Source organism: Carassius gibelio, chromosome B4 (assembly GCF_023724105.1).
Source record: "Carassius gibelio isolate Cgi1373 ecotype wild population from Czech Republic chromosome B4, carGib1.2-hapl.c, whole genome shotgun sequence".
NCBI lineage: Eukaryota > Metazoa > Chordata > Actinopteri > Cypriniformes > Cyprinidae > Carassius > Carassius gibelio.
Window position 1 is genome coordinate 27706801 of NC_068399.1, and position 12500 is coordinate 27719300.

General features: G+C 46.4%; 3 protein-coding genes across 6 annotated transcripts in view; 1 reads left to right on the top strand and 2 right to left on the bottom strand.

Moving 5' to 3' along the window:
* The window catches only part of LOC127956239 (mucin-2), a 5594-nt gene extending 442 nt beyond the window's left edge, over positions 1-5152 (bottom strand). The window contains exons 1-4 of the mRNA XM_052554058.1: positions 4220-5152; positions 2350-2603; positions 1916-2056; positions 1-1661 (exon numbers count right to left, since the gene is read on the bottom strand). The exon at positions 1-1661 is cut by the window's left edge and continues 442 nt beyond it. Coding sequence (XP_052410018.1) covers positions 265-1661; positions 1916-2056; positions 2350-2603; positions 4220-4233 — 1806 coding nt within the window. The 5' untranslated portion in view covers positions 4234-5152 and the 3' untranslated portion in view covers positions 1-264. The remainder of the gene's footprint in view (positions 1662-1915; positions 2057-2349; positions 2604-4219) is intronic.
* Positions 4791-6848, top strand: dynlt1b (dynein light chain Tctex-type 1b). The gene is made up of 5 exons (XM_052554092.1): positions 4791-4900; positions 5142-5183; positions 5263-5386; positions 6054-6131; positions 6698-6848. The coding sequence occupies exons 1-5, from the start codon at positions 4874-4876 to the stop codon at positions 6766-6768; spliced, it is 342 nt and encodes a 113-aa protein (XP_052410052.1). The 5' UTR covers positions 4791-4873; the 3' UTR covers positions 6769-6848.
* Positions 6842-12500, bottom strand: part of tmem181 (transmembrane protein 181) — a 17425-nt gene continuing 11766 nt past the window's right edge. For all 4 annotated transcript variants that reach the window (XM_052554060.1, XM_052554061.1, XM_052554062.1 and 1 more), the window contains 8 exons: positions 9689-9780; positions 9544-9601; positions 9176-9278; positions 9051-9102; positions 8872-8954; positions 8097-8186; positions 7931-7997; positions 6842-7863 (listed from right to left, as the gene is read on the bottom strand). In XM_052554060.1, the coding sequence (XP_052410020.1) occupies positions 7779-7863; positions 7931-7997; positions 8097-8186; positions 8872-8954; positions 9051-9102; positions 9176-9278; positions 9544-9601; positions 9689-9780 (630 nt within the window). In that variant the 3' untranslated portion in view covers positions 6842-7778. The remainder of the gene's footprint in view (positions 7864-7930; positions 7998-8096; positions 8187-8871; positions 8955-9050; positions 9103-9175; positions 9279-9543; positions 9602-9688; positions 9781-12500) is intronic.

Sequence of the window (12500 nt, forward strand, 5' to 3'; positions counted from 1 at the left end):
TAACTCAGCTGAGGCCGTTCTTACCCGTGTTTCTCCAGAGAAAACAAAACTTGAGCCAAAGAAACATCTTGAAGGAGTGATGCTCACCATCTCACTCCACCTGAGTTCAGTGTATTGCTTTTGATTTCTCTCCTTCAGTCTCGATTCACAGATGAAGCGTCAACAGTGTGCAGTGTCTACACAGCCTAAATATTAAAACACAAAGCTCTCTCCCAGTGAGTTACCAGGAAACACATGTCTCCTTTGATTGTGGTGTCGGTGGTGTTAAACCTCGTAGTGCAGGTCGTTGAGCTCCAGTCGGGTGTAGTGGCGTCTGTCGAAGGACTCCATGGCTTTACGGGCCGCCAGAGAGAGGATGAGTGTGAGGAAGATGAGTGTGATCACCACGATGGCCACCAGGCTGTTCTTCCACATCACTCGAGACACCTTGGGCTTCTCTGGAAGAGGATCTCGAGAGAAACCTCGGCGCTTCGGGTCGCTCTCCAGCTCGATCACGGCTGCTGTGCTTGTAGTTGTGGTTGTAGTGGTGGTGGTTGTAGGTTCTGTGGTGGTGGTGGTGGTTGTAGGTTCTGTGGTGGTGGTGGTGGTGGTTGTAGGTTCTGTGGTGGTGGTGGTGGTTGTAGGTTCTGTGGTGGTGGTGGTGGTGGTTGTAGTTGTTGTAGTTGCAGGTGTGCTGCTCGTCGGGATCGTTGTGTATCTGACGGGCTTCACTGAATGCGTTTCTGGTCTCGAGGGTTTGCTGGGTTTCTTGGGACGGTTGGATTTGATGGCGGTCCGTGGCGCTTTAGTGCTGCTGCTTTTAGTGGAGGAGGATTGTGTGGTGCTAGTTGCCGTGGTAGTGGATGCGGTCGTCATAGCGACAGGTACCAGCATCTCTGCTGATTCTGACTCAGTCAGTGCTGCTTCAGTGGCTTCACTGTTGGATGTGGTACTGGTTGGTGGTGGTGGTGCTGGAGTCGTCTGTGTAGTTGTGGGTGTAGACGCAGGTGTTGTGGGTGTAGTCTTGGGTGTAGTTGTAGTTATGAGTGTAGTCGTGGGTGTAGTTATGGGTGTAGTTGTAGTTATTGGTGTAGTTGTGGGTGTAGTCATGGGTGTAGTTGTAGTTATGGGTGTAGACGTGGGTGTAGTTGTAGTTATTGGTGTAGTCGTGGGTGTAGTTGTAGTTATGGGTGTAGTCTTGGGTGTAGTTGTAGCTATGGGTGTAGTTATTGGTGTAGTCGTGGGCGTAGTTGTAGTTATGGGTGTAGTCATGGGTGTAGTCTTGGGTGTAGTTGTAGTTGTGGGTGTAGTTGTGGGCGTAGTTGTAGTTATTGGTGTAGTCGTGGGTGTACTCTTGGGTGTAGTTATGGGTGTAATCGAAGTAGTGGGTGTAGTCTTGGGTGTAGTTGTAGTTATAGGTGTAGTTTTGGGTGTAGTCTTGGGTGTAGTTGTAGTTATAGGTGCAGTTTTGGGTGTAGTCTTGGGTGTAGTTGTAGTTATGGGTGTAGTTGTAGTTATGGGTGTAGTTTTGGGTGTAGTTGTAGTTTTGGGTGTAGTTGTAGTTATAGGTGTAGTCTTGGGTGTAGTTGTAGTTATAGGTGTAGTTTTGGGTGTGGTCAGCTGAGGCGCTGCAGGTTTGGCTGTAATTCTTTCACTTCCTTTAGTTGTTGGATGAGTTAAACCTGAAAAAGTTGAATCATTAGCAGAAACTAAAGAGTGTTATTTTATTATCACTGAAGATACTATTGTAGTTTTATATTAATATTCTGAATTAGTTTTAATATTTTTCATTTTCATTTCAATTTAACTAACCCTAAACCAACTGGTGTGCATTTAGAGTCAGAACAGACCAGTCGAGTTCTTCCACACTGACTCAATCACAGAGCCACTCTCATGTTAGATTAAGATGACTGCTGATGTGGGGTGTTCTGCTCACCCTTGAAGATGTTGTAGGTGTTGACTCCGGGGCCGGCGGTCATCAGAGGACAGTCTCTCTCGCTCGGACAGTGGAAGAGCTCACAGTTGAGATCTCCGGGCCGCTCCGCCGGTTTATACACCACCAGATTACACTTCAGCCCTGTGAGAGCAACAGTCAAAACAGCTGAAAAACTACATCCAAATGATCAATATTTGAATTATACTTGAATCTGGAAGGCGTCATTTCAGTTAGGGTGAAAAAAGTGTTTTCTCTCCTGAGGCCACATGAGCACAATGTTACAAACGCACTTTTATTACAGCAATAAAATAACTCTATTATCTGTTAAAAGGTGCTTAATGTTTAAAAAAAAAAAATTATAATTAAGTTAATTCTACAAATAATTAAAATTGGAATGTTTATTTTCAGCGTGTGTGTGTGTGTGTGTGTCGCACCTGGAGCCACGTCCTCCGAGCAGCAGGTGAGGATGCAGTCTTTCTCTGAAGGCATGGCTCGGGCCTCCATGACGGTTCCCCTCTGACCCAGAGACACATGTGTGTTTACAGCAGCGTCCCGATGCTGTCGAGAGTAACACATCTCTCTGTCGGGGTCCAGCGTCCCACCGCAGACGTGCAGCAGGAGACACAGCAGAAGAACACAGCTGAGGAACATGACGTGATGTTTGAGGAGCACAGAGCAGAAGAGAGACCTGCACACAGAGCAAAGACTGAGAGAAGAACCAACCAGCGTCTCGATCGGATCACGTTATCAGTTCAAGCCTGTTATCATCAGCTCATACTAATACTGAAGATAAAAAGACATCGCAAATAAATCAACATCCTCGGGTCATGCACAGTCATTATCATTGCAAATTAAGTAAAATAAAAGAGCATTTGGTTTTTTTTTCATTAGTAAAATGACAAACTAATTATTTACGTTGTTATTTATGGACCTTTTTCACATTTCAGGGTTTCTCAGCACGCAGAAGTCATCATAGTTGGGTTAAACTTCAAGAGCATTGAATGGGAGCAACAAAAATAAATCTCCACGATAGTGTGTTCATGACTTTCAAGAAAAGGTAAAAATTGATTAATTAGGTAAACCGGAACCGGAAACACTTCACATAACACCGTACTTTCTACATCATTAGAAGAATGGCATCTACGCTAATATTTGTCTGTTTCTCTCTTGTTCCGAGGTCACCGTAGCCTCCAGATCCAGTCCGTATCCAGATCAGAGGGTCACTGCAGTCGCCCGGATCCAGTACGTATCCAGACCAGATGGTGGATCAGCACCTAGAAAGGACCTCTACTGCCCTGAAAGACAGCGGAGACCAGGACAACTAGAGCCCAGATACAGATCCCCTGTAAAGACCTTGTCTCAGAGGAGCACCAGGACAAGACCACAGGAAACAGATGATTCTTCTGCACAATCTGACTTTGCTGCAGTCTGGAATTGAACTACTGGTTTCGTCTGGTCAGAGGAGAACTGACCCCAACTGAGCCTGGTTTCTCCCAAGGTTTTTTTCTCCATTCTGTCACCGATGGAGTTTCGGTTCCTTGCCGCTGTCGCCTCTGGCTTGCTTAGTTGGGGTCACTTCATCTACAGTGATATCATGGACTTGATTGCAAATAAATGCACAGACACTATTTAAACTGAACAGAGATGACATCACTGAATTCAATGATGAACTGCCTTTAACTATCATTCTGCATCATTGACACACTGTTTTCCAAATGAATGTTGTTCAGTTGCTTTGACGCAAAGTGTTTTGTTTAAAGCACTATATAAATAAAGGTGACTTGACTTGATGATGTTTTTCTGTGATGATGATGTGATGTTATAATGTGAAGTTGATGTTTTATGATGATGTGCGGTGGTATTGATGTGTTGCGCTGTGATGTGGTGCTGATGCTGCCACTGGTCGCTATGGAGACTGAGCATCACTGAAAAAGTGTCCGGTTTGTGTGGGTTTCATCTTGATGCAACCCATACGAAACACGGAACACATAAAACATAAAAACCACCATCAGCCCGAATTGCTATTATTAAAGCCACGTTAGCTGGTTTAAATAGTGAATGTCACGTTCAGGAAATGAATTACTGGTTTTACTCGTTCATCGACACGATCAACAAAAAAAGTGCGCGTGTCGAACAATGTCCCGTTATCCGTGTCGACAAAACCCAGAAACCAGAAACCGAGCGAAGAGTCAGACAGAGAGAAAGATTTGTACTGAGTCGATTCGCGAACACAAACACGTTAATCGTGTGAAATATCGCTTTGATTAGAACACAGTGAGCGAATGATGGAGCTCGAGCACCTACCCTGAGATCATCATTCGCTGCTGTGACCCATTTCTGCGTCTTTGTCCTCCGCTGATGATGATGATGATGATGCTGCTGCTGTCTCTCGCTCAAACACACTGATCACACACACTGATCGAAATGTTCAATATCAGAGCGTGAGACTCATTCATGAATAACACGTCCTTCTGTGGCTCTAACGGGTGTAAACTGCATTAGTCTGTGTAAACTCGTATTGTGACGCGCGCGCTCTGTGCTGCTGCTGTAGCGCGTCCGCGACACTAGAGGGCGACTCACACTATTAACCACAAACAGAACAATGAATACAATTAAAAGTTAGAGACTTATTTCTAAGAGTTATATCAGCATTATTCCAAAGAAGAACTGTGTGGAGGGAGAAACTATGGACAAAACACATCGTCTAAGAAAAAAACATTGCTGATCAACGTCAGGTAACTAGCAGGAAAGACAGAGGAGTTTAGTAGGAAAGAAAGGCAACGTAGTTGTTCGAATATATTATTTGGAAATTGGAATAAAAAAGCACAAAGACATTGGATTCACTAGACATCTTTTCAGCAGCGCACGCGCGTGATTTACGTCGTCTCTGCGTCGTGACGTGTGCGTCATTTCCATGACAACCGCCGAGGCTTCGAGCGACAACAAGGACAGCGAAACATGGACGACGACCCTAGCGCGGAAGAGGTAAAGATGATCACATGTTTGAAATATACTCTATCCAAAGTGAAAGAGATGATGTTTGCTTTAAGAAATCATATCTGATTTCCCGCCTTTATTCTTGGCGCTGCGGTGAAGCTAATCGCTAACAGCTGCAGAACTAGCGGCGTGTTTACTTCATAGATCTCGTCGTTAGTTAGTGAATTTTCACACACGATCCTTCTCTGAAGCTGATCACTGAGCTCTTTTATCGTTTGATTTCCTCCAGACGGCGTTCGTTGTGGATGAAGTGAGCAGCATCGTGAAGGAGGTTAGTCTCATCTCAGCTCCGAGTCTCGTGTGTTCGACTGATGTTACTGATGTGTGTGTGGTTCTTCTCTCTGTGTCAGTCTCTGGAGGCAGTGATCGGCAGACACCCGTATGAACACAAGCGTGTGACCCAGTGGGTGTCCAGTGTGGAGGAGCAGTGCCTCGGTCAGCTCAGCAAACTCAACAAACCCTTCAAATACATCGGTCAGCCTCCGACAGACACCAACATCTGATGATTATCTGCTCATCCCAGATCACGATGAGTGTGTGTCTTCATCAGGTTTGTAGAAATGCAGCATTGCATCAGTGTCTCATCAATGCTCTTCCGTGAATGGGTGCCGTCAGAATGAGAGTCCAAACAAAAGAAACACATCCAGCATTAATATGTTTTTAACTCAAACACATCGAGTCTATAATCCATAATAACACTTCCTCCAGTGAAAGGTCTCTCACAGATTAGTTTAGATCTGTTTAAACGCTGCTTGATCTGTGCAGATTTCTCTCCTGATTCAGACCAGAACACTTTTTCACTGGAGGAAGTGTTATTATGGATTATAGACTCTATGTGTTTGAGTTAAAATCATCTTAATGCTGGATGTGTTTCAGGTTTTGTCTTCTCCAGATGTTCACTGATGGACTGGAGTGCTGTGGATTATTGTGATGTTTTTATCAGACTCTCATTCTGACGGCACCCATTCACTGCAGAGCATCCATTGATGACACACTGATGCAGTGCTACATTTCTACAAACCTGATGGAGAAACACACTCATCCTGATCTGGGATGAGCTGAGGGTGAACAGATTTTATTTCTTGTCTGAAGTGTTAGTTATATTTACTCCGGACTGATGTTCTGCTCTCGTCTCCATCAGTCACGTGTATTATAATGCAGAAAAACGGTGCAGGACTGCAGTCGGCTTCGTCATGTTTCTGGGACAATACTACAGATGGTAAGAACCGTCTTGAGTTCTATTCCAATAGAAATGTGAACAGCAGTTCTACACTGTTTGCAAAAAACATGTTCATATAACGCTTTGCTGATGTTCATATTAGAAATCTAACATCTAATATTCTTTGAATATTCAAACGTCCAGGTTTTTTAATGTTTTAGAAATGTTTTCTTGATTATGTGAACACTGACAAAACATTACATTTTATATTTTTGCCCATATTATGTGAATGTTACGCTTCTGAAACAAATTCATCAGGTGAACATCCAACAGAAACATCTTTGTGATTATTACATTATTAATGTTCTAGTAATGTTATACGAGCAACGTTTGTTCACTTTTGACAGAATCTTACCAGAGTTGTTAGAAGTGCAGTGTTTTTAATTAACCGTATATTTCATTTTAGAGATCATTGCAATATGATATTACTCTTCATTCGGTCACTGACAGACATCTCCAGAAATAAATGTAGCTTCATGTTACAGAAATATCGCCTGATGTGAAACATTTCTTACAAACACAAAAAAAAAGTCCTATTATTATGTGTGTGTGTGTGTGTTCCTCAGGCAGCTGCACGGTCCGATGGGAAAACAAACACTTGTACTGCATCGTCAGTGTGTTCGGACTCGCCATCTAGAGTCACATCACACACAACCTTCAGTGTTCCTGCATTAAACTATCTGTACAATAAAAGCTCATGAATACACCTCTTAAAAATGTCTGAAGAGTTTATTGCACATTCGCTCAGACGTCACAGCAGTGAAGGAAAGGCACAGCGATCCGTCCTCACACAGTGTCATAAAGCACAGCGTCACATCACACTCAATCAGACATCAACCTGCTGCGTTAAACACAATCAACACAACTGTGTACATCACAGACACTTCTGTCCTCCGCGGGACCCTGGGAGTGATTCAGACCCACACATAATCCTCAGAAATACACAAAAACATGTACAGGCACATTAAAACAGGAATGTGAGGAAAGAAGGCTTTTGAAATGATAAGCTACCACATCCAGTGAAGGCAAAGAAACACGAGGCTCCAGATACTCATCCACACACACACACACACACACACACACACACACACGCACGAAATCTCCAGAAACCGCTGAAACCAGCCAGAAATCAATAGAAATATATGCACATCAGCAGCTTCCTGTAATGTCATTAATAAGAGAAAAAACTGGCACCAATCACAGAAACACTGGCTAGAAATTCACCATACGTGTCACTCAAAAACCAAAACAATAAAATATTTTGAGACCCTTAATTTAATTTACTTGAAGATTGAGCACATTTACCCCTAAATTATTACTGCATAAAAAAAAAAAAATCTAACTAAGAATTTCAAATGAAAATGAACACATTTTTATGTTTATACGCGTGTATAAAAGTATCAAGGTAGTGTGTGTGTTAATGAACAGTGTATGCTGATGTTAACGATTATCACTATCACGGGGTTAAATGAGCTTAATTATCTCAAATGAAAATGAAAATATAGATGAATGATATTTGCTCTTTTAATCTGGAGTTGAGTCCAGGAGTGTTTGAGCACTGATCTGAGATCAGGACTAGAAACACATCAGCTCAGATGTATTCACACACCGTTAGTGTCACACCAGCGATCCGGAGTCACTCCGCTTTCAGTCGCTCTCGCTCTCATCCTGGTGTCTGGCGCTGGCTTTGATGGCGCGGCCGTTCTGAAGAGGCATCTCCTCATAATCACTCCTTCAGAGAAACAGATCAGGATCAGAGGATGGAGAGGACGGACGGAGTCGTGATGAGAGGAACCTACCCATAAATCACCTCATCGTCTGAGTCGTTGAGCATGGAGAAGGCAGGATTGTCCTTCAGCTGCGAGTCTGGACACACACACACACACACACACACACACACACACACGTCTGTGTGAGCAGCGGCAGGTTCAGCACAGAAACACACAGCGCTGCTGATGAACTCACCGTACAGAGCGCTCCTGGAGGGCGAGTAGACGAACGCTAGCGTGTAGAGATAGAAGTTCAGCAGACCGTAGAAGGACAGGAACTCAGCTGGTGGAGAAACACTCAGGAAAACCACTTCACACCAGCGCTCGAACAGTTAACTCAAGCCACGCTGAAACAAAACACTCTCTTCAACCTGAACAACTAAAATTAATGAAAACATTTAAATGAGAAAGCACAAAATTATGAAAACTAAAATGAAAACAAGTTATATAAATAAAATCTAATTGAAAATAACACCACAATACAGTAGCATGAGATTAAACCTGGATTATAATAATTAACAATCTATATATACACAAAACTATACAGACATGAGACTAAATTACTAAAAATCTAATTAAAATTTAAATTAAAAAGTTAAAACTTAAGTAAAAAGTTGTAATACACACACACACACACACACACACACACACACACACACACATAACTAGAACAAAAAAATATTTTTGTTACTTCAAATAAAAAATGTTAACTAAAAATAAAATAATTATAAATAAATAAAAAAAAACTATAATTATTTTATTTCAACTATGTGTTTAGTTTAACTAGATGCTCTAAAAAATTACAAATAAAATGAAAAAACAAATTAAAACTTAAGATATATTGACAAAGACAAACAGTAAAGTTACTAAAACTTGGGAAATATAAAAACTAATTGTGACGATTAAAAGTGTTTTTTTCTGGTCAGTTGTTGTTGATGAGTTCCAGCCGAAGCCGATGTGAGGAAGGATATAGTTCTGGTAGTGAGTGGAGAGCTCCGAAACAAAGTTGTCCTGCAGAGCCTTGGAGCCGAACCTCAGATACAGGATAACCACACTGAGGAGACAGGAAGAGGAAGTGACATCACAACTCACGCATGTGGAAGAGTGCGTCTACACAGGTGTGTGTGTGTGTGTGTGTGTGCTGACAGACCTGATCACCAGCACCAGAAGCGTCAGTGCAGTCAGGAACTTCAGCCGCAGATCTGAGCAAACCAATCAGACGAGGATCACAAACCTGCACATGACACTCTCTCTCTGTGTGTGTGTGTGTGTTACCTGTGTAGGGTGCGTTCTTGAGCTCAGAGCAGGCACACAGTACCAGAAACAGCAGATACAGCACATACACAGCCACCAGCAGCAGGAAGAAGACCTTCATGCCCTGCAGCAATCACACACACACACACACACACACACACACTTGAATATAACTCTTTCCCTGCCAAACATGTTATTTTGCGTGTTTTCACTGTTATACACTAGGGGGTGCTATTACACATCTCCTGAATGAGTCTAGAATCACTCGATCAAAAACACAGACGAGGAAGACACAGAAACAATCATCTCATATGTAAGAAAACCAGACATCAATGGAGAGATGATTTATTCAGCTTCAGATGATGTATGATGAGCTGAAAGAAGCTCACCTGGAAGTTCTGGATGTCCACTTTGTACTGATAGGTGGGATCCTGCAGCTCATTCACCCTAAGAAGAAGAAGATGAAGAAGAAAGATGTGATGATATCCCATGAGGCACCAGCAGTGAGAGCAGAAGCCAGCGCAGGTGTCTCACGTTTGCCAGATCCCCAGTGTGACGGCCGAGAGCCACAGCAGCCCCACGACCAGCAGCTTGGGCAGGTAGAAGGTCAGGAGCCTGCGCTGTCCCTGTGGATGAGAGCACAGGTGAGGGGAGCACAGGTGAGAGGAGCACAGGTGAGAGGAGCACAGTGAGAGTGAGAGGAGCACAGGTGAGAGGAGCACAGGTGAGAGGAGCACAGGTGAGCGGAGCACAGGTGAGAGGAGCACAGTGAGAGTGAGAGGAGCACAGGTGAGCGGAGCACAGGTGAGTGGAGCACAGTGAGAGTGAGAGGAGCACAGGTGAGAGGAGCACAGGTGAGCGGAGCACAGGTGAGTGGAGCACAGGTGAGAGGAGCACAGTGAGAGTGAGAGGAGCACAGGTGAGAGGAGCACAGGTGAGCGGAGCACAGGTGAGTGGAGCACAGGTGAGCGGAGCACAGGTGAGTGGAGCACAGGTGAGAGGAGCACAGTGAGAGTGAGAGGAGCACAGGTGAGAGGAGCACAGGTGAGAGGAGCACAGGTGAGCGGAGCACAGGTGAGAGGAGCACAGTGAGAGTGAGAGGAGCACAGGTGAGAGGAGCACAGGTGAGCGGAGCACAGGTGAGTGGAGCACAGTGAGAGTGAGAGGAGCACAGGTGAGAGGAGCACAGGTGAGCGGAGCACAGGTGAGTGGAGCACAGGTGAGAGGAGCACAGTGAGAGTGAGAGGAGCACAGGTGAGAGGAGCACAGGTGAGCGGAGCACAGGTGAGTGGAGCACAGGTGAGCGGAGCACAGGTGAGTGGAGCACAGGTGAGAGGAGCACAGGTGAGAGGAGAACAGTGAGAGTGAGAGGAGCACAGGTGAGTGGAGCACAGGTGAGAGGAGCACAGGTGAGTGGAGCACAGGTGAGAGGAGAACAGTGAGAGTGAGAGGAGCACAGGTGAGAGGAGCACAGGTGAGAGGAGCACAGGTGAGAGGAGCACAGGTGAGAGGAGCACAGGTGAGCGGAGCACAGGTGAGAGGAGCACAGTGAGAGTGAGAGGAGCACAGGTGAGAGGAGAACAGGTGAGAGGAGCACAGGTGAGAGGAGCACAGTGAGAGTGAGAGGAGCACAGGTGAGAGGAGAACAGGTGAGAGGAGCACAGGTGAGAGGAGAACAGTGAGAGTGAGAGGAGCACAGGTGAGTGGAGCACAGGTGAGAGGAGAACCGTGAGAGTGAGAGGAGCACAGGTGAGAGGAGCACAGGTGAGAGGAGCACAGGTGAGAGGAGAACAGTGAGAGTGAGAGGAGCACAGGTGAGTGGAGCACAGGTGAGAGGAGCACAGGTGAGAGGAGAACAGTGAGAGTGAGAGGAGCACAGGTGAGAGGAGCACAGTGAGAGTGAGAGGAGCACAGGTGAGGGGAGCACAGGTGAGAGGAGCACAGTGAGATTTAGAGGAGCACAGGTGAGCGGAGCACAGGTGAGAGGAGCACAGTGAGAGGAGAACCGTGAGAGTGAGAGGAGCACAGGTGAGAGGAGAACAGGTGAGAGGAGCACAGGTGAGAGGAGCACAGTGAGAGTGAGAGGAGCACAGGTGAGTGGAGCACAGGTGAGAGGAGCACAGGTGAGAGGAGAACCGTGAGTGTGAGAGGAGCACAGGTGAGTGGAGCACAGGTGAGAGGAGCACAGGTGAGAGGAGAACCGTGAGAGTGAGAGGAGCACAGGTGAGTGGAGCACAGGTGAGAGGAGCACCGTGAGAGTGAGAGGAGCACAGGTGAGAGGAGCACAGGTGAGAGTGAGAGGAGCACAGGTGAGTGGAGCACAGGTGAGAGGAGCACAGGTGAGAGGAGCACAGTGAGAGTGAGAGGAGCACAGGTGAGAGGAGAACAGGTGAGAGGAGCACAGGTGAGAGGAGCACAGTGAGAGTGAGAGGAGCACAGGTGAGAGGAGAACAGGTGAGAGGAGCACAGGTGAGAGGAGAACCGTGAGAGTGAGAGGAGCACAGGTGAGTGGAGCACAGGTGAGAGGAGCACAGGTGAGAGGAGAACCGTGAGAGTGAGAGGAGCACAGGTGAGTGGAGCACAGGTGAGAGGAGCACCGTGAGAGTGAGAGGAGCACAGGTGAGAGGAGCACAGGTGAGAGTGAGAGGAGCACAGGTGAGAGTGAGAGGAGCACAGGTGAGTGGAGCACAGGTGAGAGGAGCACAGGTGAGAGGAGCACAGGTGAGAGGAGAACCGTGAGAGTGAGAGGAGCACAGGTGAGTGGAGCACAGGTGAGAGGAGCACAGGTGAGAGGAGCACAGGTGAGAGTGAGAGGAGCACAGGTGAGTGGAGCACAGGTGAGAGGAGCACAGGTGAGAGGAGCACAGGTGAGTGGAGCTCAGGTGAGAGGAGCACAGGTGAGAGGAGAACCGTGAGAGTGAGAGGAGCACAGGTGAGAGTGAGAGGACCACAGGTCAGAGGAGCACAGGTGAGTGGAGCACAGGTGAGAGGAGCACAGGTGAGTGGAGCACAGGTGAGAGGAGCACAGGTGAGAGGAGAACCGTGAGAGTGAGAGGAGCACAGGTCAGAGGAGCACAGGTCAGAGGAGCACAGGTCAGAGGAGCACAGGTGAGAGTGAGAGGACCACAGGTCAGAGGAGCACAGGTGAGTGGAGCACAGGTGAGAGGAGCACAGGTGAGTGGAGCACAGGTGAGAGGAGCACAGGTGAGTGGAGCACAGGTGAGAGGAGCACAGGTGAGTGGAGCACAGGTGAGTGGAGCACAGGTGAGAGGAGCACAGGTGAGAGGAGCACAGGTGAGAGTGAGAGGACCACAGGTCAGAGGAGCACAGGTGAGAGTGAGAGGAC